A 27,136-nucleotide genomic window follows, 5' to 3' on the forward strand; every position below is an offset into this window, starting at 1 on the left:
ACCTGTCACACATCCAACAATTCTAAGCTTCACTTCTGCTGAATGACGTTCTAGTATTTTACTAGTTATAATAACAGATGCGTGTCTGTGCGTTGCTATTAGTGTTAGCTGTTAGCATAGCAACCCACCCTTTTCTTTCTTTTTTTTTCTTTTTAGTTCTGGTTGCTTCTGAGCCCAAAACCAACATGGTGGCAAGTGCGTCCGAAAACGGCGGGCAACGCCACAGTTGCTACAGTACCGTGCAAAAGTCTTGAATGATCCCTCGGTTTGCTTCCATTTTGATCTAAAACAGCCAGACTTTCTGGTAGTTTTTAAGTGGTCTTGACCAATATTTCTCCAGGTTTTCTGAAAGTTTTCCTTTGGACGTTGGCTGTTTCCTCCCTCATCTTCAGTCTATTTCACTTGTTAAGCTACTTAACACTGACCTATAAATATTCGAGCATAAAAAAGACAGCTAACTCAAGCCACTGTATGAACAATATATATTTTTTAGCACCTTATTACTAGCAACCTGTAGCAAAACACATACCCATTTTTGTAGCTGAAAAAGGTAAAAAACAAAAAAACAAAAAAAAAAATAGCACCATTTGAGATGCATAAAATAGCTCAGTTCCCAAATAGCTATTAGCCAAAAAAATTGTCATATCTCGGCATAGTGTGTTGTGTGTAGTAATAATAATAATAATAATCTAGGGAAACTGGACAAGCTGGTCAAAAGAGCAGGGTCAGGAGAGGAGCAGATGACAAGAGAGGTACAACAAGTATCTACATTTCTATCAGTAAAATATGGCGCTGTCATGGTTTGAGACTGTATTTCAACCAGTGGTGTTGAAATACACCACTGGAACAAACAGAACAAAAAGACACCAAACAACTGCACGGAGTCACTCAATACACCTCAACACAAGGGTTGACAATGATGACCACATGATACCACGCTTTTTTTTTGAAAAGCAATTTAATTCAGTTTAACATTCCCCTTGGGTTATTTTGTGGAAAACTAAAGTCTGACCACAGCTTCACAGAGTTCCAGATATAAAAAAAAACAAAACCAAAAAAATGATAAAATAACAGATAAAGCCCCAAAATACAGTAACATGTAGCACTGCAAAAGCACTTTGTGAGGCTTTTTCAGAATATGTTGTTATCCTTATGTGATTGTGAGGGTTTGGTGGTTGTGCTTGGATTACAGTACCTGTGGTAAATGGGCCCAATTGCTGCTCATGTTTTCTGCTTCTTCTTAAATCTGGGCAGAGTGAAGCACACAGATGGCTTTTGCCGCTACTTTGAAGTACAAAATGGAAGGAAATGTTTTAAAGTGGTTGCATTTCCAAACATAATGGCATTAAAAGAGGACACAAAATGAACTTTACCAACATAATTACAAAATCCAATGTGTGTTCTGTGTAAAAGTATTTTTTTTATAAATAAGCTGTTTTTTCTGCACACATCATTCCATTTTGAAAGCTTATCGACCTTAAAAAAAATCCCTTTTTTTGGCACTTTTTATTGCTGGATAACCATTGACAATAAAAAAAGACAAGGGGCTAGCCATACTTTTTATCAAAACATTTGAAAGTGTATAAAAAGCCACCATATATATATATAAAAAATAAATATATACAAAACAGTCAATCCATCAGATACTCCTTGAATGTAAGTTTTTGACATCTGTTTCTATAGAACTGGAAAACATTTCCAGGGGATTTTCTCTTAAAAGTCAAATTCAAATATGTTTCTTCACACCTCAAGCACAGGGACAGGATATTAGAAATGCATGGGATGCACTCAGAATGGGATTGTGTCAGAAAGGAACAGAGATATGAGAGATGGCAGCAGTGCTAACATAATTGTGTGTATTCTCTTCCTACAGATTTATACAAACAAAAGGTAGAAAAAAGAGTAGAAAAAAAAAGAAAAACAACAGCCGAGACCAGAATCTTAAAGAAAAGAAGAAGAAGAAACTGCAGTTTGTGATTCTTGTCACCTCTCCTGGGTTGTTTTAAAATATACAAAAGGAATAAAACACAGCGAGGAAAATGTAAAAAAATGAGCCAAGACCAAAAATAAGAGCAGGAAATAAAAGCAACGAATTGGCTTTCGTGGGGGAACAACAATGATGCAATAAAAATGTGCTGCCGGTGTATCTTTGCAGGTCTCAGTTCCAGCGAGGCCCTTAGAAAGAAATCGCAGATGTTTGCTCAGAACTATAGAAGAAATCGGTGAGGGTAAATCTAGCTATTCAACAACAAAGGCAGTGCCTATATTCCATCTTGTGGTCAGACTTAATAACTTTGGGTCACGGTGTTTGGCTTTCTTTCTTCTCCTTGTAGTCTTTTTGCTTCAGCCCCCCTGCCCCTTTCCTCCATCCCCTGTAGCCCTTTACCAGGGGCCCTTGACAGATGGGCCCTTGGGGCTGTATTCTACTGGATGGCTCATACAGTCTGCGGGATTACAGCGGCCATCTTTTCCTTTGGAACCCTGTTGTCCAGGAGGGCCTGGGATCCCAGGGACACCCTGCTGGCCAACGGGACCAGGGGGTCCCATCTTACCATAGCCTGGGGGGCCTGGAACACCTTCAGCATGAAAGGAAAAACAGAGAATATATTCATCATGTCAACACCTCACAGGCTGTTATACAAGCTGAGCAAAGCACATAACTGCCCAGGAGCACAAAACACCCCAGATTTTACCCCGTCTCCTTAAAAAATGTAGATTGGTTTACTAAAGATATTTTTAAAGATACTTAAACTGGTTTATAGAAAAACAACAAATTGACAGTACTGTAAAAAGAAGTGCCAGCGAGATAGCATTAGAGTGGCATCAGCTTTGTCAGTAATAGCAAAAACATGAGTTCCTAAATGCAACGCTATCCCCCTTTAAAGATTTATTGGACGTATAATATTAGAATATAAAATCCGTAAGTACAACACTTCCAAAATAAAAAAGCGTGGATACAAGACGAATGAATTTAATCATCAGTAATGTCATCAAATATCATCTGCACGCCATATCAGAAAAATATACAAAACAAGCACACAACACGAAGCATCATCTCGAACAGATGACGTTATTTCCGTGCCAGTTGTCGGGGGAACTTGAATTAAACATGAACGGATATTAAACTCCCACTTTGATCACTTCATGAGTAGCACGGCATCTTTTTCAGCCCATGCTCAACGTCCTGCTCCATGTAATGTGAGCACAGATGCTAATTTGCTAATTTACACCATGCTAAGTGAACTCCATCATGATTAGGGATTCTCAGATGCGAATTTGGCTTGAAAGAATCAGACTGGTGATTTTAATTAAGGCCATTTAAGAACGATGAAAAATTACCTCATCGTGCTGGCAATTTACTAATCAACAGCAAGTTCTAAGGAATTAGCAGCCTTTATGCTATTTCATCCAGTAGAATAAACATAAAGCGTGCGCAGATGGAAATGCTGTCACACAACGTGAGCAAAGGAAGAAAGAAATCTAATGAGGCAAATAGCTGCCACTGAACTATACGATGAATGATGAATGAGTGGGGTATATTACCCGGTGCTCCAGGAGGGCCTACATCTCCCATCTCTCCAACACCCTTGTCTCCTTTTTCTCCAGACGGTCCTCGTGGTCCTAGGGCAAGAAAGTAACACATGACCATATGGCAACAAAGCTGCTTACTGTCTGCTTATGATAACGTGACATTACTGTCACCCTCACCTGGGAGTCCTTGTCCTCCTGGCCGGCCTTGTCGGCCAATCTGTCCTGGAAGACCGGGGGCACCTGGGGTTCCGGGACTACCAGGAGTTCCATCTTTCCCTGGAGGCCCAGGCCGACCCGGGGACGCCACCATCTCTACTGGCATCTGCATGCGAGACATGTAATAGGCCATTCTCTCTGGGGAGAAGAAGAAAACATTGTGAATAAAAGAAGTCCACAGAGGAAGGAGCAGCTGTTTCCCAAAGGACAAATAGAACCATTCTTGAAACACAGATATGCATCTCGTGAGATAATACTACTCTAGTGTACAAAGTGGTTTTTTGCCCACTAAATATTCACACAAAGTGCATTTGCACATGTCCTTACCGTCAAAGATCTTAATGACCTGTTGGCGAATGAAGTTCTTGACTTCATCGTAATTGACAACAGCCTGTTTGAGAAGACAGACAGAGAGGGGGAAAAAAACCCAAAACAAAAACCAGACGAGCACACATTAATCAAGGTAGATAATTAAAAAATTCATTATTTACAAGAACAGATGGAGCTAGCGAGCGCCTGTGGCCAGTCTCCTCATTTTTCTCACAACCAGCCTGGTTATAGCATGATTTGGAGCTGATTAAATGTTGGAGGAAAGACAAAAAAATCAAACCAAAAACAAAAGTGCAATGAAGCTGCATCTCACGTCATTTCCTGGCGATCCTGGAAGACCAGGGGGGCCGGGGGCACCTGCTGAGCCTGGACTTCCCCTTTCCCCTCTGGGGCCGACTGGGCCAATCATGGGCTGTGCATCCTTGGAACTATATGCTCCTCCACCAGGGGGCCCTGGCCTACCTCTTTCTCCTGGAGGACCCCTCTGGCCAGGAGTCCCTGCCTCACCCTGAGACACAGAGACAAATAAAGGTTATGCACGTCTTTTTACACCTTTATTTAATATTCACTATGTTGATGTGCATGATGGATGTTCTATAACTGTACTGTCCTTTTATTTTACCAAGAGTAATGTGATAAGGACTGTTACCAACTCAATAGCATCAAAATATACAGAACTGTGTGATCTTATCACGATGGAGCCATTAATTTTATTTTATTTTTATTTTCACTCTTTAAACCCAACCTTCCAAAGGAGTGTTTCCTTTCCTGTTAAGTACCTGGAAGTTAGGCAAAGTTAAGCCACTCCACGAGAGTGGAGCTTATACGACGAGAGTCTTGAAAGGTTCACTGTACTTGCAATGTAACATATGGAAATATTGTTTGTTTTGCCACAGAAATGCCAAGAAATTATGTGGTACTCAAATATTACTTGTGAAGTACTTAAAATTATTTACATATTAAAATTTACTGACTTGTTACCCTTTTATTCCAGTGTACTTACCTAATATCATTACCTAACATTGTAATTTCAAAATAAAATACATTGAAAATCCATTTAGAAACACAGGAAATACACCCTTAGTTGCAGGCCTTACTGTAACGTGTTACTTGCTATCTATATACAGTATTCATTAAGAATATAACGATCCATCCGTCCATTCGCTTCCGCTTATCCTTTTCAGGGTCGCGGGGGGCGCTGGAGCCTATCCCAGCTGTCATTGGGCGAGAGGCAGGGTACACCATGGACAGGTCGCCAGTCTGTCTCAGGGCTAACACACAGAGACAGACAACATTCGCGCTCACATTCACTCCCACATTCACACCTACAGGCAATTTAGATTGATCAATTAACCTATCCCCACTAACTGCATGTCTTTGGACTGTGGGAGGAAGCCGGAGTATCCAAGGAAAACCCACTCAAACACTGAGAGAACATGCAAATGCCAAACAGAAAGACCACAGCCTGATGGTGGAATTGAACTCAGGACCTCCTTTCTGTGCGGCAACAGTGCTAACCACCGTTCCACCGTGCTGCTGAATATAACTATTTCGCCAATTTAGGAAGCCTACTGTACAAATACAGACAATATTAATAACTGAATTAAGCCCTGTAAGACGGCTTTTGACTACATCTATATCACTTTCCACACTGTGGTGCTCAGCACTCAGGTTGTGTAAATACACTCAAAAACAGGCCCACTACATTAGCGACAGTGATTTATCGAGGACAAAGCAGCCCATAATGGACGTCTAATGTTTACACATCAGCGGCAGACAGGCGGCTCTTGAAACAGAGAGGAGCGAGAAGAATAGAAGAGTCCGTTCTTGTCTTTCTCCTCTGTTCTCCTTTTCTGTGCGGCTAAAAACCCTGACAATGCCGTCCTGTCAGCGTGACAAATAGCCTCATCTAGCATCTCCCCTCATGCTTAATAGCATTATCCCAGCGGCAGAAGAATAACTTTATCACTGTACCCACCTACTGTAAAGCCTGCGTCTCAGGCTACATCCAACAGGCTCAGTACTGCAGCTACAGAAGGTTAGCGGGCAGCCATCTGCCAGTTTGGAGAAGGGTGAAGTGAAGGGAGAAGGAATGAGAGTTTCAGCAGAGGGGTCGGAGGGTTAGTGATCTGATGACTGTGTTAAGTGCGAGTGCTGACTGAGCAGAGATGTGGGAGGGGGGCAGCGAGCATGTTCAGCACTGTAGTGTGCCGGTATTAGTCTCCGTGGGCTAAAGGGAACAGGAAAAGGGTGGATCTCACTGCGTTCAGATGGTCCGCAGAGGAGACGGATGGCTGAGCTTCACCTTGAGGAGGCACACACACACAAACACACACATTTCTAGAATACTGCACTGAAGAGTCGTCTCTTACCTTTTGCCCTGACTGCCCATTGTCCCCTGGCACACCTGCCACTCCCTGTCAAAAGAAAACAAAACAGAAAAACAAGTATCAATCAAGGAAAGAAATATGCGCAACATAATCTGTCAGTCTGCCTCCATTATACTTTAAAAAGAGGGCCAACACCACACCCAGACATTACTCACATCTTTTCCAGGAGAACCATCGCTTCCTGGCTCACCCTGAAGACAGGGTCAAAGCAAGGGAAAAAAAAACAATTTAAGTGGGAAATGTTGGCAGTCTGAATTATGTTTAATTAAATGTAGATAGGGTCATTTTAGAAAAGTACCAACCATAGGCCCCGGGTGCCCCGGTGGCCCTGGAGATCCTGGCATCCCTGGGAGACCCCTCTCTCCATCCTGGCCCTTATCTCCTTTTATACCCTAGTTAACCAGGGAGAAAAAAATGGAGAAGATTCTCTTCTATTATTTGCATGTTTGGCAGCAGGACAGAATTTCAATAGTGCCTCATTTCCACTTCCCTCACGCAGGCATACGCCAACAATACAGACCCACCAACACATAACGTTCCCACTTTCTACTGACGCATTAATTAACAGTTGTGGAAAATAAGATACTACTCTACTTTATGTTTTTTTACTTCTCTTTTCTGCAGTTATTTTCCACGATCACAGTCAGTGTAAATATTACTCGCTTTGCTCACTTGTTTATATTTGTCTGACTATACTGTTGACCCATTCTCCTGTATGGGATTGTTAAAGATGCATTTATTCACACTCAATCATTCAGCTCTTGTTTAACTAAATAGTTATCATGATATTTGAGAGATTCTCTCTCTCACCACTCCTGATGGGCCTGGAGGTCCTGGAGGTCCAGATGGACCTGTAGAGCCCTGATGAGGAAAGCAAATAGATTTGTGACGTCTAGCTTGTTAACACACTGAAATATTGCAATATGATGAATGTATATGTTTGACATAGAAGTGAACTTACAAGGTGGCCCGGAGGTCCAGGTCTCCCCTGAGGTCCTGGCGTACCTGGATCACCCTGGAAAGGCCACAAACTGACTGTGATGTATGCCAACTCGCGCTTTCAGCTTCCATGCATAGATTACTGATGTGCTTTATAATCAAGTTGGAGGAAAGATGTAAAGCAAAATAGTCACCTCATGTCCCGGTCTGCCAGGTGGCCCTGGTGGACCTGTGGGTCCGGCTTCACCCTGCAGGGATAAGAAACTTATGAATATGAACTAAAGGAAGCACGATAAGAATGCAGGACTCTGATTTTGGGAGATTCAAAAGAATAAGTTAGCAAACCAACAAAAAACTCCCCAAAAAACAGACTTTCATTGTAATGATCAGCTTGATAAAAGCAATTTGGATTCATGCAGAAGAAAGATGGTGTAAATGTGGCAGACACGGTAAAGCAGCGAGTCGCTGGCTAACCTTCTGTCCGGGAAAGCCAACGTGGCCGGTTTTCCCTTTGAATCCCTGAGGAGAGACATCAAAGAGAATGAGATTGGTACAGTATAAAAATTCACAAAGTCAAAGCAGCCAAAAGAAGAGACAGGCATGTCTTTGAAAATCCTGAACACCTGCTCTTGGGTAGAACACAAACTGTGATATGGTGAGAGAGGAATAAAAAAAAAAGGAGAACTGGAGGGAGACAGACAGCTAGTCATGTCTCCAGTGGAGCGAAGCTGCGCTGCTATACAAGACAGAAAGTTAGGGAGATCTTAGGAGGAGGTACGAAGGTTAGAGGTTTTAGATTTGGTTACATTACGAGTAACATCTACATCCTTAACAAGAGTCGGTAAAGACTGCTGCTCCAACATGGCTGAGGGGAAGCAAAATATCGCGAGTCACGCTGTCAGTTAATTTGCATAGGGCAAACCCAGAGCAACTTGGTCACTTTATTAGGTACATCTGTTCCAATCACATGATAGAAACTCAGTGCATTTAAAGTTCAAACCGAGCACGACTGAACGTGGCGCGGTTATTGGTGCCAGACAGGCTGGCCCTGCGTATTTCAAAAACTGCTGATCTTCTTGGATTTTCACCCACACAACCATCTCTAGCGTTTACAGAGAACGGTTGAAAGAAAAGAGAAAATAATCAGTGAGCGGCAAAAATGCTTGGTTGATGCCAGAGGTCAGAGATGAACGGTCAGAGAGCGTGATTGGAAGGCAACAGTAACGAGAAGAAAAAAAGCAAAACAAAAAAACTTGTTACAACCAAGGCTTGCAGGAGGACATCTCTGAAAGCACAACACTGAAACAGATCGGTTACACTGGCTGCCACTCCTGTCAGCTAAGAACAGGAAACCGAGTCTATAATTCACACAGGCTCACCAAATTTGGACAATAGAAGAAGACAGTCATGACATTTGTTTGTTAGGGTCGAAATTTGGCAAAAACAAAATAAAAGCATTGATCCATCCTGTCTTATAACGGTGGTTCAGTGGTGGGAGATATTTTCTTGGTAAACTCCGGAGCTCTTAGCACCCCAACTGAGCATCTTTTAAACACCACAGCCTGATAATTGTTGATCACATCTATCCTTTAAAGACCACAGTGTGCCTACTGTATCTTCTGATGGCTGCTTATATGCTGAAGAAATAATTAGATTAATTTCTGATGTTAACGCTGAGAGGAAAAAGGCATTTACATTTACAGCATCACTTAATGAGCACTTGTGCACTTAGATATTGCTGCTGACACAGCTTAGCTGACAACTTTAACTCACTAAATCACCTACTGCTAATTTGCTAATTAGCAGTAGCCTATTGAACTTTTCTCTCTCCGTTGTCCTTTAAGGGGGGACACTGCACACGCTGTCTGGTACCTGCTAAGCACACTGAAATGACTTGTGACTTGATGTGAACTGAATTAAGGAAACAATATTCCAGGTAGTTTTGGGATATAGTCAGTTCGAGTACGGACAAAATAAAACATATTGTAGAAAATGCACGTGTGTGGAAAAAAGACATAAAACACAACCATTAACTTCAAGCGATGTTACCAGGATGGATATTCTATCTGTATAAAAATGAATCTCAAGGTAACATTTTATAGTAAATAGTAAATTGAAGGGTTTTTTAATGTTAAACAATATAATTGTAATCCAATTACAATCCATGAAAGAGTGTACCAGTAAGGAGGGCAATTCATGAATAACTGATGGGTCATAAATTACAATCTTTCTTATTAAAAAATGAAAGCCACATAAATTTGAACATTAATAATGAGCCAGCCTTAATTCTCTGCACAGTTACATTAAAGAATTCATTCTCTGCAACTGTTTCAGTGTTTTAAATCTGAACAACCAAGATCAAGTTGATGCAAGATTTTATTAATAACAACATGATTTTTGTACAATATGAAAAGATACTGTTCATTCTGATTAGAGGAGGGAATACTCACGGGCATTCCCCGGGGTCCTGCTGGGCCTGGAGGCCCTGTTTCTCCCTGATGAGAAAAAAATAAAAAGAGCCAGTGCCAAAGATCAGCTATTACAGCCACATCTTTACTCATCACTGCTTTTTTTTTCATTATATACTGTGTGTTTGTGTGTACGTTGCATGTGTGGGCAGACCACCCATCTGATTCATGCATGTGACCTACCCGCAGTCCTGGTTTCCCATCTTTTCCGTCAATTCCGTCAATGCCACGGGGCCCCTTTTAATATTGCAAGATAAGAGAGGACAGATAAGTACTCATAACAGCATAGAGTTCACAGGTAGGTCAGAAAGGGTCATACTTAGATTATAGAGTGCAAAAAATAAAAAAGAAATAATGCACATACCATCAACCCTGGCGACCCGGTTGAACCGGGTGGTCCACTTGATCCTTGAGGGCCTTGAGTGCCGTCGTTGCCCTAGAAGTAGAGATTTTCAGTCCAATTTGAAGTGCGAACAAAAACTGAAACAGCTAAATGTGTGTTTTGTACTCACTTTTTCCCCTTTGAGCCCAGGAAGCCCTTCCCTTCCAGTTTTGCCGGCAGGACCTGGTGGTCCCTAAATTCACACACAGTGATACAGAAAGTCTCAACAGTAACATCAAGAACAAATGGCTGCTTTAGTGGACTGAAAGCATTTACATACAGGTGGTCCTGGGAAGCCTGGTTGTCCTTGGAAGCCCTTAAAATATAAAGAGAAACACACTGGTAATCGGTAGTACTGGATCTGTCTGTTAGGTCTATGTGTCTTTGTGTTTTATAGTGCATACCTGATCCCCCTTAGCACCAGCAGGCCCTGCTGGTCCACTGTCTCCTTTAATGCCCTACAGACGCACAATGTTCACCCAGTTATTAAACTTAGAAATCATAAATGAAAAAGCCGGATCCTAAATATTGACAAGCTAAATTTACGATGAAATGCTGACCGGCAATCCAGCTTGTCCTTGATATCCAGGGTTACCAGGAGGCCCCTGCAAAAGGGAGGAAAGTTTTAGCCCAAATATATCCAACACAAGCATCCAGGACAGTGTTGATGCAATCCCTTACTGATTCTCCTTTTAGGCCAGCAGTTCCTGGGCTTCCACGTTCGCCCTTGAGTCCCTGATAAATAAATAAAGGCAGAAAATTAGTGTCTGCTGACATGTCAGTATCACCCCCCAGCTGTCAGGATGATGTCAGTGCTACCGTTTCTTCATAATCAAGCAGGCAGAGTGACTTACAGGCAGTCCAGGAGGGCCCATGGTTCCTGGGTACCCAGGCGTCCCTGAAGGACCCTAAAGTAGAGATCACAGAATCAATCAAATATGGACAGCACTTATTTTTTCTCCATGCTATAATGTGAGACAGAATGATTGTGTGATACTTGCCTGATCACCCTTCATTCCCGGGAGGCCATCTGACCCTCGCTCACCCTGTTGACCCTGAATGTGACAGGAGGGAAGAAGGATTAGAAAATGAAGAAGAGGATGTGATATGTACGTCTGCGAGAGAGGCTCCCCTGGCAGAAATAAAAGTGACAGGGTAAGTCAATATCAAAGAGTGGAAAAGGCTAACTAGCTTGGATCACATCCCCATGAGACTCCCTATTTGATTTTGTCCTCGGCTCTATACCTCCATGAGGCTTTAGCTCTGAGGTGGTGACACCCGGGAGAAAATCAAATCATTATAAATACATATATAAAGAGATTTCTTTGGAACTTTTTAAAATTTACTCAACATATTATCCAGACACTTGCCTTTAAATCCCATCCTCCATGTTTCAGGTGGAAATTTGAACTTACAAAAGCTTTTAGACACCAGCTGTAGCACATTAAAAAAACAAACAAATAGCTGACACCAGCAACAATAAAATGACATGTTATGAACAACAGGAAATCATAGAAAAGCTATATTTCGTTATCTGTTGACATTTGAAATCAAAGTATTTCTTGGTCGTTTTATTCTCTATCAGTACAGGTTTACATGACTCGCAATAATCTATTCAAAATAATGACATTCAGACTGATATACTAGCCGATATTAGCGATTTGCTAATATCAATATCAATATCAAGACTGACAAATAAAAATTAAAAAGTAAAGACAAACTAAACACTCTTCAACCATGGTATTAGTTATGATGTTGCATATTTTGTCCACCAGAGGTTACTCTCCACCTTCCCTGTATGTATGGTTGGAACGTCACAAACACAACAACCAGCTGATGCCAGTTGCGCATAAAGGAGTAATCCACAACTTGTTGTGACAGTAAAACAAGATTATTTAGAAAATTCATGTTAAAAATATCAGCCGATATATCGATTTGAAATGATCTAATATCGGTATTGGTCTTAAAAACCATTTATCAGTTGGGCTCTAAAAATAACCCATATTTATCTTATAGCTTGTGCAGCCCACTAAGCTCATTTTCCATCAGAAACAAGTTCTATTAGTATTTCTTTCTTTAAGCTAACTTTCTTTTGATTGGCTACCCTATATGTGGGGTCGAGCTGTGGGGTCAAGCTGCATGCCTGAGACGACCGCCTCTTTGACATCACACAGATCCAACAGAAGACTCCAGAGTCTCAAGTCGGTACTTTTGCCTCAGTGTGATTCATGAATACACACTGCTCTCATTACTTACTGTACATTTAATATGAGAGAACTTATGATCGGTTATTACACAGTGTCTGACAGTTCGCCAGCTGGGATTTCCTTTACCTTGGCAAAATAGACAGTTTGTAAAGCAAATGGTCAGAAATGAGAGAAAACTACCTCCCAATTAGGCAACTGCCTGATTACCTTTATTTTATACGCTGATCGTGTTTACCGCTGTTCATAATCTACACCTGCAAAAGCCTACATCGAGCCAAGACGAAACCCTGTGATTGGTTTCCCGTCATTGTCAGGAACTTCTTAACTACTGAATAAAAGCAGCGTTTTCAACAGCAGGGTAACACTACTCTCCCTCCCTCTCACAAACAACACAAACAGACACACTGCTGCACACAGCAGAGGCTAACACCTGCTATAAAGCGATACTACACCACAAATGGACTCCATGCAGTGCTCACACGGCTCACTCATTTAGCATCTCTATTCTCCTAAAGCAATAAATCTGTATGAGGAGAAAAGGGGAAGGGGAGGGCTGCGTCCGCACAGCAGTGCAACTCTCCATCACTTAGATGGGGGAATAATTGAACAACTGGAGAGAGAGAGAGAACCAAATCGTTTCCTCATCTGACATAACTTTCATTAAAGAGCCACACAGAAAAGGACACGGGGATGGGGAGATGGCGCAAGATGGAATAAACAAGGGTGGCTTTGATTTAAAAGTGGGAAGATCCACAATTCAGAGGAAAAGACCAATAAGTAAATAAATAGAAAATTGGTTCGCAGCTTTAGGACAGTGTTGGGAAGCAGCTCGACTTAAGTACAGTTTTGAGGTACTTGTACTCCTACTCCTCCACTTTTGCACAGAAGATGTAATCAATTTTACCTTTATTAAGGAGTGAACATTATATGTAAAGTTTGTAAAGGTATGATGTGAACTTTCCTGCAAAATGTTATCCCGTTTAAGCTGGGCCAAGCATCAGCTCTAGTAAAACTGTTATGCAATTTGATCCATAACCTTTTGAGCATTCCGTCAAACAAACAGACAAAACAAATCCATTGCATAACCTCTTATTGCAAATAAGCAAGAGGGTACTTAGGCCTTCGGACATTTATCAGATTCGTGCGAGTCATTTGAAATTACAAGCAGTTCTCCTTCTGAACTTGTCCACTGGAAAGGGAAATAAAATAACAGCTTAAAGGCAAAACGTAAAACTGTAGTGTTGATCTGATTTTACAGAAAAAAAAGCAAAGGATTAAGAAAATAAAAAAGCTCTATCTTCTTTTCTTCCTCTTAATTCCCCCTTAAGTGGCCTATGTGGTCAAATAATCCAGCACATACATATACATATATATATATATATATACATATATATATATATACATATATGTGTATATATATATATACATACATATACACACACACACACACACACACACACACACACACACACTCTCACTGGCCACATTTTTAGGTATACCTGCTCAACTGCTCATTAATGCAAATATCTGAACAGCTGATCATGTGTCAGCAACTCGGTGGATTTACAGTCGTGGCCAAAAGTTGCGTCAAAACCAGATTTTTTCATTTCTTTGCCAAGAAAAGTCTTTAAAATCATTTTAATTATTCTTCACTGTATAGTGATACTGAAACAAAGTGCATGAACAAAACCAAACAACTGTGCATTTGCCAAAACTGCCGGCTACGACTGTGGTCATGCAGATGTAGTCAAGACGATCTGCTGAAGCTCAAACTGATCAGAATGCGCAAGAAATACCAGTTAAGTGACTTTGGGTGCCTGGCTGTTTCTGACTATTTTAGAAACTGCTGATCTGCTTGGGCTTTCCCACACAACCGTTTACAGAGAGTGATCCAAAAAAGAGAAAATATCCAGAGAGTGGCAGCTCTCTGTGAGAAAATGCCTTGGCGATGCCAGAGGTCAGAGAAATGCCAGATTGCTTTGAGAGATGACAGAAAGGAAATAGTCACTCAAATAACCACTCATTACACCCAAAGTATGCAGAAGAGTATCATGTCAAACCTTGAAGCAGAAGACTACACCAGGTGCCACGTCTTTTAGCCAAGGCACGGGCTCAGCAAAATTGGACAATAGATGATTGGAAAAAAATGCTAAATGGCCTGATGAGTCTGCTGCAAGTGTCATAATGGTGTGGGAGATGTTTCCTTAGCACACAGTATTCCCATCTTCTGATGACTCCTTCTAGCAGGATAATGCTCCATTTTCTTTCATTTATCCAATTCAGAGTTGCAGAGGAGGGCTAGAGGCTATCTTAGTTGTCATAGGGTGAACGGTAGGACATGTCACCAGTCTGTTGCAGGGCTCACAAAGAAAAACAGACAACCATTCACATCCAGGTCCAATTTAGAATGGCCACTTAACCTGCCTCACTAACTGCATGTCTTTAAACCGTGGGAAAGAACCCACACAGACACAGAGGGGAACAAACCCCACACAGATGATGGATTTGAACTCAGTACCTTCTTTCTTCGAAGCAACAGTGCTAACCACCCCACCAACATGCTACATGCTACATCGCCCAAAGCTCAAATCATCTCAAACTGGTTTCCTAAACATGAGGACAAGTCCTCTGTGCTCAAATGGCCTTCACAGCAACCACATCTCAATCCAATAAAGACCTTTGGGATGTAGAGGAATCAAAGATTCACCATGGGTGTGCGGCTGATAAATTTTGCCTTTGCTAAATAAAATGGGAAAATAACTGAAGTCTGAGAATTTAAATGAAACTTACAGGTAAACCAGGTGGGCCCTGAGAACCTGGAAATCCAGGAGGTCCCTGCAGATAGAAAATAATGAAAGGAACACTTTAAAACACCTGAGACATAAAAGTAACAAGAATACACACAGGAAAAAAAACAATTTATCCCTTTTGTTTAAGCTGGTTTCAATTTGTTCCTGACAATTAGGTGAATGCTGCACCAGGCATGCCAACAGAGAGCTCTAGTGTGGGTTTGTGTGAGTCAGCCTTTCAGAGTTTAGTGTTATGGCACCCAGTGCGCAACATTTTCACTGGGGCCAGCAGGGGGCTCTGTGATTTCATGGAAAGTGGAAGGAATAAACCTCCACCAAGTCACTTCAATTGCAAGCTTTGAGACAAAAACCCAACGGTGCTGTCCTACAATAATCATAACAAGAAAAAAGGGGAAAAAAAAGATTTTTTTTCCCCACTCACAGAAGTACCAGCAAACTAATGTAAGGCAGTGATTAAAATGCACTTTATAGTTTTTGAACATTTTTCTGTTGATAACAGATTTTTCAGAGTGGTAAGTTGGAGAAAGATGTCATCAAAGTAGTGGAAAACTTTTTCTTAGTATCTTAAAATGGGAGATGCAGGCTCATACATATACATGAAAGATTAAGATTCCAGAGTAAGAGCCCACTGTTACAGCTTCCTAGTGTTATGATTTTTATTAAAGAAAACCAGCCAGAACACAGTAGGTTCACCCTGCTGCAAATCAACTTCTGATGAAGCTGAACTAAAGCTGAAATGTAGCTAAAACTCTTACCATGTTTCCGGGCATTCCCGCTTGGCCTCTTTCTCCGGATGGACCCTGAAGTAAACATGAAGAATAAAGATCTCTGTAAAGTAATTTGCATATACATACTACAACAAAAACAGATCGGCAAAGAAAAACATAAGAAAATGATATTATGCACATGAAGACACTCTGACTCACTGGATCTCCTTTTGTTCCCGGTGATCCAGGCATTCCTGGGATTCCAGGTGTTCCCACACAAGGCTGATCGCCCTGTGAGATGAAGAAATAAAATACCAGGAAGTGAGCACGCAAGTCTCTGTCATTGTAAACACACAGGCACTGACTTCAACTAACCCTTGGTTGTGTTGCCTGCTCCGTCTGCAGTCTCTCCAAACACTGCAAGCAGACAGGGCGACAGCTTATCAGACCAATGCCTTACTGTCACACTGAGAGCCAACCACATTAAGCCATGCACAGTAGAATTTAATGCAAAACGCCATTGCCATTTTGCATTTAGCAAACGTATTGCAGCTGGTCTATTATTTCCTATGATTCTGAATCTGGAGAATCACAGAGTACATGCGAGCCTCACCAAGTCACAGCTGTCCAAGGGAGTTACGCCAGGCCTGCCCTGGTCTCCCTTTTCTCCCTTGGCACCAACCATCCCCGGCACCCCTGGCAACCCTTGGGAACATCCCCCTTCGCAGTCATCCTGTGTCACACACAATGAAACAAGCACACATGTGTATACCCAAACACGCCGTGCCATTTCCATTGCATGAAAGTTTTAATGATAAACTTACATCCTGACTTCCCGGGGAGTCTCGAGGCAGTTGGTTTGGTCCGATGTAAGGCTGCAGAATAGGCATGGAGATGGAAATTCCATGAATGTGATTTTAAACATTAAACTTAAAAATGACCACTCACATTACAGCCACCGACTCTGCTCTGGCTTATTTGAGAGAAAACAAAAATACTTTATGTTCTCCAAGCACAGTTCAAGGACAATGTTGTAACTAAGCCAAGTTACTTTAACAATTAAATAATGTCATAATACCATTATTTCTTAATAATGCAAGAGTACAATGCAAAATCCCTTTGGTAAGGTATAGTAACATTTATCGTATAGACAGTCTGTACAATGACTGTCTATTGTTTAGATGTTTATTGTACAGACTTGTACTAGAAATTGAACGCAGTAGCCTGGTACCAGTTGAGTATCGCATTTTAATTCTGCCAGAAAAAACAGACCCACATAGGAGGGTCATTCTCATACAAAAAAAAAAAAAATTGGTTTGTCAAAGTAAGAAAGTTGCAAACATTTACTAAAAATGTCTAAGCTGGCAGATCGCAGTTAGGCAAGTCAACATTTTGCTGCGGTAAAGGTTTAGCTTAAGACACAAACTTTCCGGTGGCAACTGTGTCTGCTAGCCGACCAAACATAGTCTTGTTGTCACTGTCATTTTCTAGTATTTGTCTTGCTATTTTGCTGAACAAATACGATTTCACAGAGTTGTTGAAATTCCACACTTGATGGGGTACACTTCACTTTATCACCGAGGGCTGCTTTATCACCCAAAGCTGCAGAAACCTGGTACAAACTGTCACAACCTTTTCAAGCAATATGTCTGTGTATGACTATCTCATTCCGCACAATGTCACAACAAAACAAATTACCGAGGCTCCAGAACTGAAGGCATTTCAAGCGAGAGACACATCCAAGCTGAGAACTAAATTTTTGTTCCTATCACAGTACGTGAGCTCAATCATTGCATTCTATAAACTCCAATGGGGGGGGGTTGGAGCCTTGGAGAGCTTTTTGCTGGGCAAGAGATGGGGGTACGCCCTGGACAGGTCACTTTAGAACATGCTTGTTTTTGGACTGTGGAAGAAAGCCGGGATGAAGCCGGGATGCAATATTAAAAAAGAGACACCGAGAGAGAGAACAAAAACTCATTTTTTTCTTTCTATTAAATCAAGTCCAAAAGAGAAAAACTTCAAACTCAGAGAGATAAACAAATGCCACAACAGAGTGACAATCTCCAGTTATTATAAATCCTGAAACACAACTGCTCATTACACACACCCATCGCATCTACTGTGAAAGGCGGTCAGCACCCTATCAAAGCAGTGGGACCCTTTCCACTGAGTGAGTCTGTCAATAGCACCTGGCCTGGTTTCAAAGTCATTACAAACCCATTTGACATTGTTCAAACTGGAGCTAATAGCTGTGAAGGCTATTTTATGCCGCACGCTATTGGTGATTATTTGAGCTAAAACGAGGCCTCGTGCATTAACAGGCTCGCTCAAAAGAAAGTTCTCTATAATTTTTGCATGTATAATTTTACGTCAGTTATAGGAATAATGTTTACTTCTGCCACGCTGCAAAGGCATGTGCCAAATTGCAAATTTGGACAAATGTGTTGTGCAAAGGTGAGCGCGTGGAGGACAGAGTTCAAACTTTTCCACTGGAGGCTTATGCTACAACTCTTCCCTCCCCGATTTCCAAGCAGACTGTGACTGCGTGTACGCACAGACGGTGCTTTATGTGCTCGTACTCAACACTTGTCTGCAGTTTCTATAAGATCTTTTTTTTTAAAAAGTAGGATATTTGTTTTCTTCACTGAACTACTTGTTGAAATACTGCATTGAAGGTTAAGTTGCCCTTGAGAGCTGGCTGGAGATCATCATCGATGTTCCTAAAATTAAATTAAGTTATAAACAGACTTGAAAGAAAGCAATACTGACAGCATATGCAGAAGAATCAGAAAGCACAGATTAGTTCGCAACACCTTATTTCACCACTTTGTCTTTGTCCTTGCACTTACTGTCATGAGAAAAGAAATTACCTTCAGAGATTTTCAAACACACCTGAGGCTAGAAAAGGAACAGCCTAGCACTCAGTCAGTCATCTTGAAGCATGCAGGCATACACAGTGGGGGAAATAATTATTTCATCCCCTGCTGCATTTATATTTGCTCGCTTACAAAGAAATGAACAGTCTCTTATTCTTGTGGTAGTTTCATTTTCATGGAGACAGACGGAATATAAACCAAAAATCCAGAAAATGAAATAAGTATTTGATCCCCAACAACCCAGTCACAATTCTGGCTCCCACAGATCGATTGTAGATTACAATCAATCAATCAATCAGCCAATCAGTTACAGAGACTCCAGCTTTCAGCATATTATATTTATAAAGTACACACTTCAGCTTAAACTTGTTCTCAACGCAGACAAAACAAAGCTCATGTTGTTTTCTAAATCAAGGAGACGAGCCCAAACAATCCCATCAGTAACCACTCTTGAAGGTAATAAAATAGAGTTGGTTCACACCTATAAATATCTGGGAATCTTAATTGATGACTCGTTTACCTTCAAACCACATGTAGAGAATCTTGTGAAAAACCTGAAGTTAAAACTGAGATTTTATTTTCAAAATAAGTTGTGTTTCTCTTTTAATACAAAGAAGCGGCTTGTTGCTGCAACATTCTTGCCTGTGCTGGATTATGGTGATATTCTATATATGAATGCTTCTGCTCAATGTCTTCGAATGGTTGATTCTGTGTATCATGCTTCTCTGAGGTTCATCACTAACTGTAAATTTCAGACTCACCACTGTGAGTTAAACTCTCAGGTAGGACGGCCTGCTTTGGTAAGTCGGAGGAACTCTCATTTATACAGTTTTATATATAAGGCGATACTTGGGTTGCTGCCTTCTTATATATGTTCCCTGCTTGTAATGAAACATGCTGGTCGGTATTCTCTTCATCCGCATGGCTACTTGTTGCTTTCTGTTCCATTTGCCCGAACTGAACTTGGTAAAAGAGCTTTTGTCCATTTAGCACCCTTGGCCTGGAACAAACTGCAGAAGGAATGGAAAATGACTGAATTCATTTCATTAAGTGCTTTTAAATCTAAACTACGAATCCTTGAGCCCAGTCCATAACATGTAACTGTTTCAATTAGATTGATTGTCATTTTAACTGACTTTTTTATTTTTATTTTTATTTGAATTTTATTTTTTATTTTATTTGTATTCTTTCACTTATTGTTGCATGTGTGTTGTTGCTGCCTGTGTTTGAGTAATTTCTGTAACTGTGAGACATCTGCTGCTGCCTATCTTGGCCAGGTCTCCCTTGAAAAAGAGGTTTTTAATCTCAATGGGATCTTCCTGGTTAAATAAAGGTTAATAAATAAATAAATAAATAAATAAATAAATAATACACCTGTCCATAAAATCAATGTCACCTGTTTCATTTACAATTCTTCATAAATAGAAGAAATATAAAATAACTGTCAACAGCCCTGGGTCTAGAGCTCCTTGGGGTGTGGATGGTCATGAGAAAGGTGGTGGATCATTCCAAAACTACACGGGAGGAGCATATTAGTAATCTGAATCCAGATGGGACCACAGTGACCAAGAACACCGTTTAGTAACACACTTTGCTGTAATGGACTGAAATCTTGAAGCACAAGCACAAGTCTTCCCTCAAGCAGAACACTGAAGATGGGTCTTCTACCATCACAATGACCCAAAACAAACCACAGAAGCAACAAAGAAGTGGCTAAAGAAGAAGCAGGTTAAGGTCATGGAAGCCTAGACAGTCTCCAGACCTCAGTGCTAGAGAAATTTTGTGGAGGGAGCTGAAGCTTCAAGTTACCAAACAGCAGCCAAGAAACTTTAAGGATTTTGAGGGTCTCCATAAAGAGGAGTGGACCAAAAAACACCTGGTGACCAACTACAAGAAATGTCTTTGGTCTTCCTTGGGGATCGAATACTTATTTCATTCAGTGACATGCAAATCAATGTATAACTTTTATTTAATGTGTTTTTATGGATTTTCCGTTTATATTCCGTCTCTCCAGTAAAATGAAACTAGCAAAAAATTACAAAATTATAATTCCTTTGTAAGTGAGCAACTTCTTTAGGGGTGGCTGTAGCTCAGGAGGTAGAGCAGGTCACCTACTGATCGGAAGGTTGATGGTTCAATCCTTGGCTCCTCCAGTTTGCATGTCAAGTATCCTTGGGCAAGATACTAACCCCAAGTTGCTCTCCATCAGAGTGTGAATGTAGTTAGATAACACTAAGTATAGATAAAGTGCTTGTGAGAATGGGTGAATGTGGCATGTTGTATAGAGCGCCTCGAGTACTCCGAGAGAGTAGAAAAGCGCTCTATAAGCATCAGTCCATTTACTTGTGAATTCAGCAAGTGCTCAAATAATTATTTTCTCCACTTTGTACTGTACGAGCCAGATACCTACATGCCACCTTTTAATTTTGTCCAACAAAAAAACAAACTTCCTTCCTCTCGCATCAGCGGTTTCAAATTAAAAGCAGAAAAGCAGGATTTGTGCTTCAAATACAGAATTTAACAAAAGTAAACACAGCACATTTTGGGGCAGAGTATATAAACCACTTTAATCATGATGTAATAAAGTTTGTGAAAAACTAAATGTTTAGAAAATAAACTCATGAGTCTTCCCTTCTTGGGAATATCTTATATATAATTCCACTTCCTGCCATATGTATTTATTTCGTGCTTTTGCATCATTTATACACAAGGCCCCAGATCTCAAATCAGCAGATAAGAGCCGCCTCTCCTCCTTTTTCTCTATTATTACTTACGATGTTTCCAGGCAAACCCGGTTTCCCCGGTAGCCCGTCGTTTCCAGGGATACCCTGAAAGAAGGAACTGAGGTTGAACTAGTTTGTTGCCAATCGAGGGCTAGCCACTCCCATCGGCACCAATGGTAAAGGCAGAGTCAAAGGGGCAGTGCCAAAATGACGAAACCTCTTCCCTCTCCGGCCATGTCTTATGAAACTTGGAAAAAAAAAATCTCGGAACACTACTGAATTTAAAAAAACAAAAAACAAATGCACTCTTTTCAAAGACATGATATCTCCAACCCAGTCACTTCTAAAGTTTCTTACGCCTTTGACTCTTGCAGCACAGATCAGAGCATCACTTTATTTGAAGGTCTGTTTAAATGAAAAAAAAAGAAAAAACTTCTCAAATGAGCCAAATTCATACTTTGAGTAAGCTTTGCATCATTTGGTGTATTTAAAGCCAGACCTTCAAATAACTGTTCATGTCTTGACTGACATTCAGAAAGCTTGCTCAGTTGCTTCCCACATGGGTTAAAGCTCGAAGCACCAGATGGGTTAGTGCGTTTTTGAAGTTTAAACTTGATTTGATCCTTAACCTGCTTGTGTCCAAGCTACTGCACACATACTTTATATAATGACAGTTCATTTCCTACATGCATAATATGGATTTAATTCACCCATGAAAATGCAAAGCACGTTAAAGCCTTATTTATGAACCCAAATTGCCCAAGCTCAAAGCCTACATAAGTAGCTTCTTTTTTTCAATTCAGCATAATGAAGCAGCTTCTGAATTGAAGCAAAGACATAACCCCTCCCCCCTGACCATCCTACTTGCACTCTCGCTTATACCTGAGGTCCTTGGCTTCCAATAACTCCCTGAGGCCCAGGGGGTCCAGGTGGGCCAGGAGGTCCTGGGGGACCCTGCAACATATGAAGGGAGGACCACAAATTATTACATTATAGTCTGACAGTGAAACCCCCCAAAAAAGGAGACGAGCGCTGCGATTTTCCAAACAAAGTTTGCAAGGTAACAACAGACACACAGCGTTCACACAAAGCCTAAGCTGTCATACAGGACGGCTCGGCTGACAGATCAGACCTGAGGCCCGGGCTGCCACGTGTTTATTGGAGTTCCTGGAGCTCCCTGCAAGGCAAGAATAGTCAAAATCAGAGATGCACCTTTGCTCGCAGGATATACAGAAAGCACACAGTGTGATGTTAAGAATTGCACAACAGATGTCAAACTACAGAAAACTGTGGAAGAGCAAAAAAGAAGAGAGAAAAATAAATTTAAAAAAAAAAACTCAGCAGTTTCTTTTTTCTCAACATGTTACCTTTGAACTCGCACCAAATCATCCGACCTGTGCTCTTAAAACATACACTGAGCAGCAATGCTCTCTCTACTTTAGATGAATTTGCCTGTCCACGTGTAGCGATTCCAGCATGGGTGTACTTACAGGTCCGCCTACGCCCGTGTGCGGCATTAGGCAGCCGCACTCTCCAGGTTCACCCTGAAATATACATAAAAAAGACCCCAAAAAGCAGATCTTTAAAAAAAGAATCAAACAGTAAAGTGAAACTGGGCACGATTTTAAGCACAGGCTGCAAAAACGAGCCCTCATTCAAGATTAAAACTGCTCTTGTTACAGGAAGAAAGCCAGAACTCTTTCAGCTTTCGTGGCACTTTTGTTCCGTTTTGTTAAATCTTGATGTGTTACAAAGACACTTGTAACTGGCAGGGATTTAAAGTTGCTGTTTTTTTTTTATTATTCATACTGTGTCAGGAATATGAAGTGCAGCAATACACAAAACTGCCCAAAAAGCTTTAACTTTTGCATATATACAATGAACATGCAATTGTACAATTACACAAATACAGCTAACATAAGAGGAAACCACATAATATCTCTTCATATGCATCTGTTCTCACTATAGTCCAACCAAAATCATTTTTTTCAGAGTATGCATGAGCCACAGAGTCTTAATAAATCCACAGAATAAAGGCTAAGTTACCACTTGCACATTTTTTCTGTTTTCGGATTTTTTTTTCCAACTTCTTATTCTTTCTTAACTTTATTCTTCTTTTCACCTCAGCCCTCACAAACAACTCTGCCCCCACATCGTATACCCCTCCCGACCCTTAAACTCTGCCTCTGCCACGTCTTCATCTCTCCCACCCGCTCGGTGACAGTCTGGACCAGTGGCTCTGATGAATTCAGTAATTAATAGTCTCGCACACGCTCTCTCTTAAGGCCCCCAAAACTCCTCTTGTCTGCCAGCAACAGTACACTTGTCACCTCCACTGCTACTCTATATGTGCCCTGAGGCCGGTGTGTGCACGTACATGTGTGTGTGTGTGTGTATGCGTGTGTGTGTGTGTGTGAGACAAGGGATTGGGCAAGGCTGGTGTGGTAGTGGGGTGTTGAGCCATCTCTTGTGATTACCATCTGTTCCACCCTCTTTATATTAAAACCCCTCCAGTTTCCTTCATCCAAGCAAAACGGTAGACTTACCTTGTCCCCTTTAGCTCCATCAAGCCCCTGCAAGAGTAGGAGACAGAGCAAACACACACACACAGACACACACACACACACACGAACAGACACACACACACACGCACACACAAAGACAAACACTTAGTTACTCTTGCTTTGTTGTTTCAGAAGAAAGCTCACGGGGCAGTGAGCTGAGAGCAGATCAGGGGACGGAGGATGAGATGGGAGCAGACATCGCCTCTGTTATGGATCGAGGCAGACATCCTTGGTTACAAATGATGCCTAAATCAAGGACAATTCCCAAAGAAGCTCAAAGAAAATTAAAAGTCTGAAAAGACGCTAACGCACGGGCGACAACTCGAGTTTGCCACTTGAATTTCTCTGACAACTCTCTGAATTGCAGATTCATAAGTAACAAAAACATGTGAAAAACATGTGATTGAAACAGACTTTAAATGAACAACTCACAGGTCTTCCATCAGCTCCCGGCAGTCCCGTGGAGCCGCGGGCTCCATCTCTACCCTGTGGGTCAAAAAAGGAAATAGGAGAGGGTGTTTGAAAACATATAAGCATTACATCATATGGAGAGGCAGAAAGACATATTTACGTCATACCGGGGGGCCTGTTACTCCAACGCCCAGGGGACCAGGTGGTCCAGGAAGCCCAGAGTCACCTTTGAAGCCCTGCGAACAGTAAAAACCCAACACATAAGTTTAAAGAGGGTTCATGTAACTGTACAAAGGCAATTTAGAGTTTAAGTCACTTGTTTTTTCTGCTACCTTCTCCCCTGCAGGGCCAGCAGGCCCAGGTGATCCTCTGGCACCAGCAGGTCCCTGTACAAAAAGCAGAGATTAGACTAAAGTCTACGTATGCAGTGTAAAGAAATAACAAAGCACTTTAAAAATAGGAGAAGCCTACTACAAGTCCTGGGAGTCCTCTTGGTCCCTCTTCACCCTATGATGGAAACACAAACAACAACAACAAAAAAAAAGAATCTGAAGGTTAACGAAGTCTGGGGAGAAAAGACCAAAGATATGGACAAAGACTGACAAATCAATGAGCTGTTATTCCGCGAGAGGTCAAAGGATTTGAGAGAGAAGAAACTCCCAAATTACTTTATGGTGGTTATTTACAACTCCACTGTCAGACCTGCGAGACCGTAAAACTCTAATCGCTGATGTCATGGGGGAATTTGGTGCAGTGAGATTAAAACAGCATCCACCTAGGAGCTGCGTGAGTGTTGTGTCTAACAGCTGTTTCAAATGTCAACATCAAACTTGATCCAGATGGTTTCTTTTTTTTTTCCCTCAGGAGACGTCAGCCTTACTTGTGGTCCTGGAAGGCCAATTCCTGGGACTCCGACTTCTCCCTATAGACGACAAAATACATTGACAGTGAATCAGTCATCCATATTTATTTATAAACATGATAATATAATAAATGGGAATTCACACCTTGATTCCTTTGGGACCGACGGGGCCCTGCACACCAGGCAAACCTGGCTTTCCCTGAAATGACAAAAAACCCCCAAAAAAAAACAAGCTCATCATGTGCAATTCTCACAGCACAGAACTTAAAGTATATCCACTTATAAACAAGTGCCTTTACATTTTTGCCAGACTTTCCTTCTCCTGGGGGGCCGGGGTCTCCTTTCTCTCCTTTGGGGCCTGGCACAGCTACACCGTCACCCACAACAGCACCAGCAGAAGGGCAGCTGGTACACACATCCCCCTGTAAAAAATAAACAAATAAAATAATAAAATAAAAGCAAATCAGCAAATCCAAAATCACAATCCAAGTAGCTCAGGACGAATCAAACTTCATTCCAACTTCTGTGTCTCCATTTAGCTAATCAGCATCAATTCTAACTCCTATTTCCTAATATGTAATAGATGCAATAGATGCTCTCAATGGATGGAGAGACAAATCTAAGTCCATTTAAAAAAAACAAATTAGATCTCTAAGGTACAGAGACACGACTGACACATTTTATACTGGCACTGGCATCAGAGGATGGAAGGTAAAGGTCCAGGAATGCTAAACTACCTTTTCTCCCTTCAAGCCCCGTTGGCCATCCCGACCATGGTCTCCAGGCAGTCCTGGGGCTCCAGTAGCTCCATCTAATCCATTCTCTCCTCGATCTCCTTGCTCACCCTGGTTAAATTGAAATTCATTGTTAAAAGGAGAGGCAGTGACCTGTATTTAGTGTGCACAATGCTCAAAATGAATTCTAGGCAGGCTTCTTTTTTTTTTCCACCAAGAACAACTAAAAGACTGTGAGTGATGCAACCTTTCTGATGGTTTCATGCTATGATACTTATTGACAGCTGGCTGCAGCATGAATTGTATCATCAAAGGTAGTGGAGAAGAAGATTTCTAGTGAGCAAACACAGACGTGAATAATGCATGATATTAATTAAAAAGGTTTTGCGATCTTATGAGAAAGAAAATGTACACGTATGGTGGATGCCACCAATACCCACAATGCAGTTTTACACTAATTGGAAACCTTTGAGTATTTACAAGGCAGCTCCACAGGGTAGCTAAGAATTCCCTCCCCAACATCAACCAGGCCAGTATTTTTGTCTGATCTATGTTTATGTGGGGAAAAAAAATCAATCTCAGTATTCCAGTAACTATCTTCCTTCACTTTGAAGTTGAAGCAGAGTGATTCCTGTGGATGACTTTCAAGGTAATTTAAGGCAGCTTGGCTCTGTTATTGGGAGATTTATTTCTCGGTTTTATAGGTAAAGTGATGCGAATGTTCCAGCACATGGATTCTGTGATCTAAAATAAGCACAATATTTAATACGCGGCGTGGGATTCCTCCAGACATCCTCGGCCTGTGCTTATGTGAGAACGCCTGGCTGCCTCTAAAGGCCACCAAAAACTCCAAATAGTCTCATTTTGTCAGCATACTGCTTTGGTTATGTGGGCACTGGGTAAATGTCACAGAATGGTTGTAGATTTCATATGTGGGGTTTAATTTCTTAACTTACTAGGTCAAACCATAGGAGACATTACTGAGT

At 41.3% G+C, this 27,136-nt stretch overlaps 1 protein-coding gene across 5 annotated transcripts in view; it reads right to left on the reverse strand.

Annotated features, from left to right (window-relative positions):
- Positions 1 to 468: 468 nt before the first annotated feature.
- The window catches only part of col16a1 (collagen, type XVI, alpha 1), a 79,370-nt gene continuing 52,702 nt past the window's right edge, over positions 469 to 27,136 (reverse strand). For 4 of the 5 annotated variants that reach the window (XM_082521469.1, XM_082521471.1, XM_082521468.1 and 1 more), the window contains 41 exons: positions 26,154 to 26,261; positions 25,716 to 25,838; positions 25,562 to 25,615; positions 25,435 to 25,476; positions 25,026 to 25,061; positions 24,887 to 24,940; positions 24,722 to 24,790; positions 24,576 to 24,629; positions 24,126 to 24,152; positions 23,070 to 23,123; positions 22,712 to 22,756; positions 22,462 to 22,533; positions 21,631 to 21,684; positions 16,805 to 16,855; positions 16,594 to 16,713; positions 16,356 to 16,397; positions 16,200 to 16,271; positions 16,029 to 16,073; positions 15,254 to 15,298; positions 11,258 to 11,311; positions 11,111 to 11,164; positions 10,938 to 10,991; positions 10,817 to 10,861; positions 10,661 to 10,714; positions 10,537 to 10,572; positions 10,387 to 10,449; positions 10,239 to 10,310; positions 10,058 to 10,111; positions 9,857 to 9,901; positions 7,881 to 7,925; positions 7,601 to 7,654; positions 7,429 to 7,482; positions 7,278 to 7,328; positions 6,770 to 6,859; positions 6,623 to 6,658; positions 6,450 to 6,494; positions 4,391 to 4,585; positions 4,075 to 4,138; positions 3,709 to 3,885; positions 3,544 to 3,621; positions 469 to 2,576 (listed from right to left, as the gene is read on the reverse strand). In XM_082521469.1, coding sequence (XP_082377595.1) covers positions 2,383 to 2,576; positions 3,544 to 3,621; positions 3,709 to 3,885; positions 4,075 to 4,138; positions 4,391 to 4,585; positions 6,450 to 6,494; positions 6,623 to 6,658; positions 6,770 to 6,859; positions 7,278 to 7,328; positions 7,429 to 7,482; positions 7,601 to 7,654; positions 7,881 to 7,925; positions 9,857 to 9,901; positions 10,058 to 10,111; positions 10,239 to 10,310; positions 10,387 to 10,449; positions 10,537 to 10,572; positions 10,661 to 10,714; positions 10,817 to 10,861; positions 10,938 to 10,991; positions 11,111 to 11,164; positions 11,258 to 11,311; positions 15,254 to 15,298; positions 16,029 to 16,073; positions 16,200 to 16,271; positions 16,356 to 16,397; positions 16,594 to 16,713; positions 16,805 to 16,855; positions 21,631 to 21,684; positions 22,462 to 22,533; positions 22,712 to 22,756; positions 23,070 to 23,123; positions 24,126 to 24,152; positions 24,576 to 24,629; positions 24,722 to 24,790; positions 24,887 to 24,940; positions 25,026 to 25,061; positions 25,435 to 25,476; positions 25,562 to 25,615; positions 25,716 to 25,838; positions 26,154 to 26,261 — 2,781 coding nt within the window. In that variant the 3' untranslated portion in view covers positions 469 to 2,382. The remainder of the gene's footprint in view (positions 2,577 to 3,543; positions 3,622 to 3,708; positions 3,886 to 4,074; positions 4,139 to 4,390; positions 4,586 to 6,449; positions 6,495 to 6,622; positions 6,659 to 6,769; positions 6,860 to 7,277; positions 7,329 to 7,428; positions 7,483 to 7,600; positions 7,655 to 7,880; positions 7,926 to 9,856; positions 9,902 to 10,057; positions 10,112 to 10,238; positions 10,311 to 10,386; positions 10,450 to 10,536; positions 10,573 to 10,660; positions 10,715 to 10,816; positions 10,862 to 10,937; positions 10,992 to 11,110; positions 11,165 to 11,257; positions 11,312 to 15,253; positions 15,299 to 16,028; positions 16,074 to 16,199; positions 16,272 to 16,355; positions 16,398 to 16,593; positions 16,714 to 16,804; positions 16,856 to 21,630; positions 21,685 to 22,461; positions 22,534 to 22,711; positions 22,757 to 23,069; positions 23,124 to 24,125; positions 24,153 to 24,575; positions 24,630 to 24,721; positions 24,791 to 24,886; positions 24,941 to 25,025; positions 25,062 to 25,434; positions 25,477 to 25,561; positions 25,616 to 25,715; positions 25,839 to 26,153; positions 26,262 to 27,136) is intronic. The other variant, XM_082521470.1, reaches the window with a different exon arrangement.

Source organism: Aulonocara stuartgranti, assembly GCF_965226115.1.
Source record: "Aulonocara stuartgranti genome assembly, chromosome: 22".
Lineage (NCBI taxonomy): Eukaryota > Metazoa > Chordata > Actinopteri > Cichliformes > Cichlidae > Aulonocara > Aulonocara stuartgranti.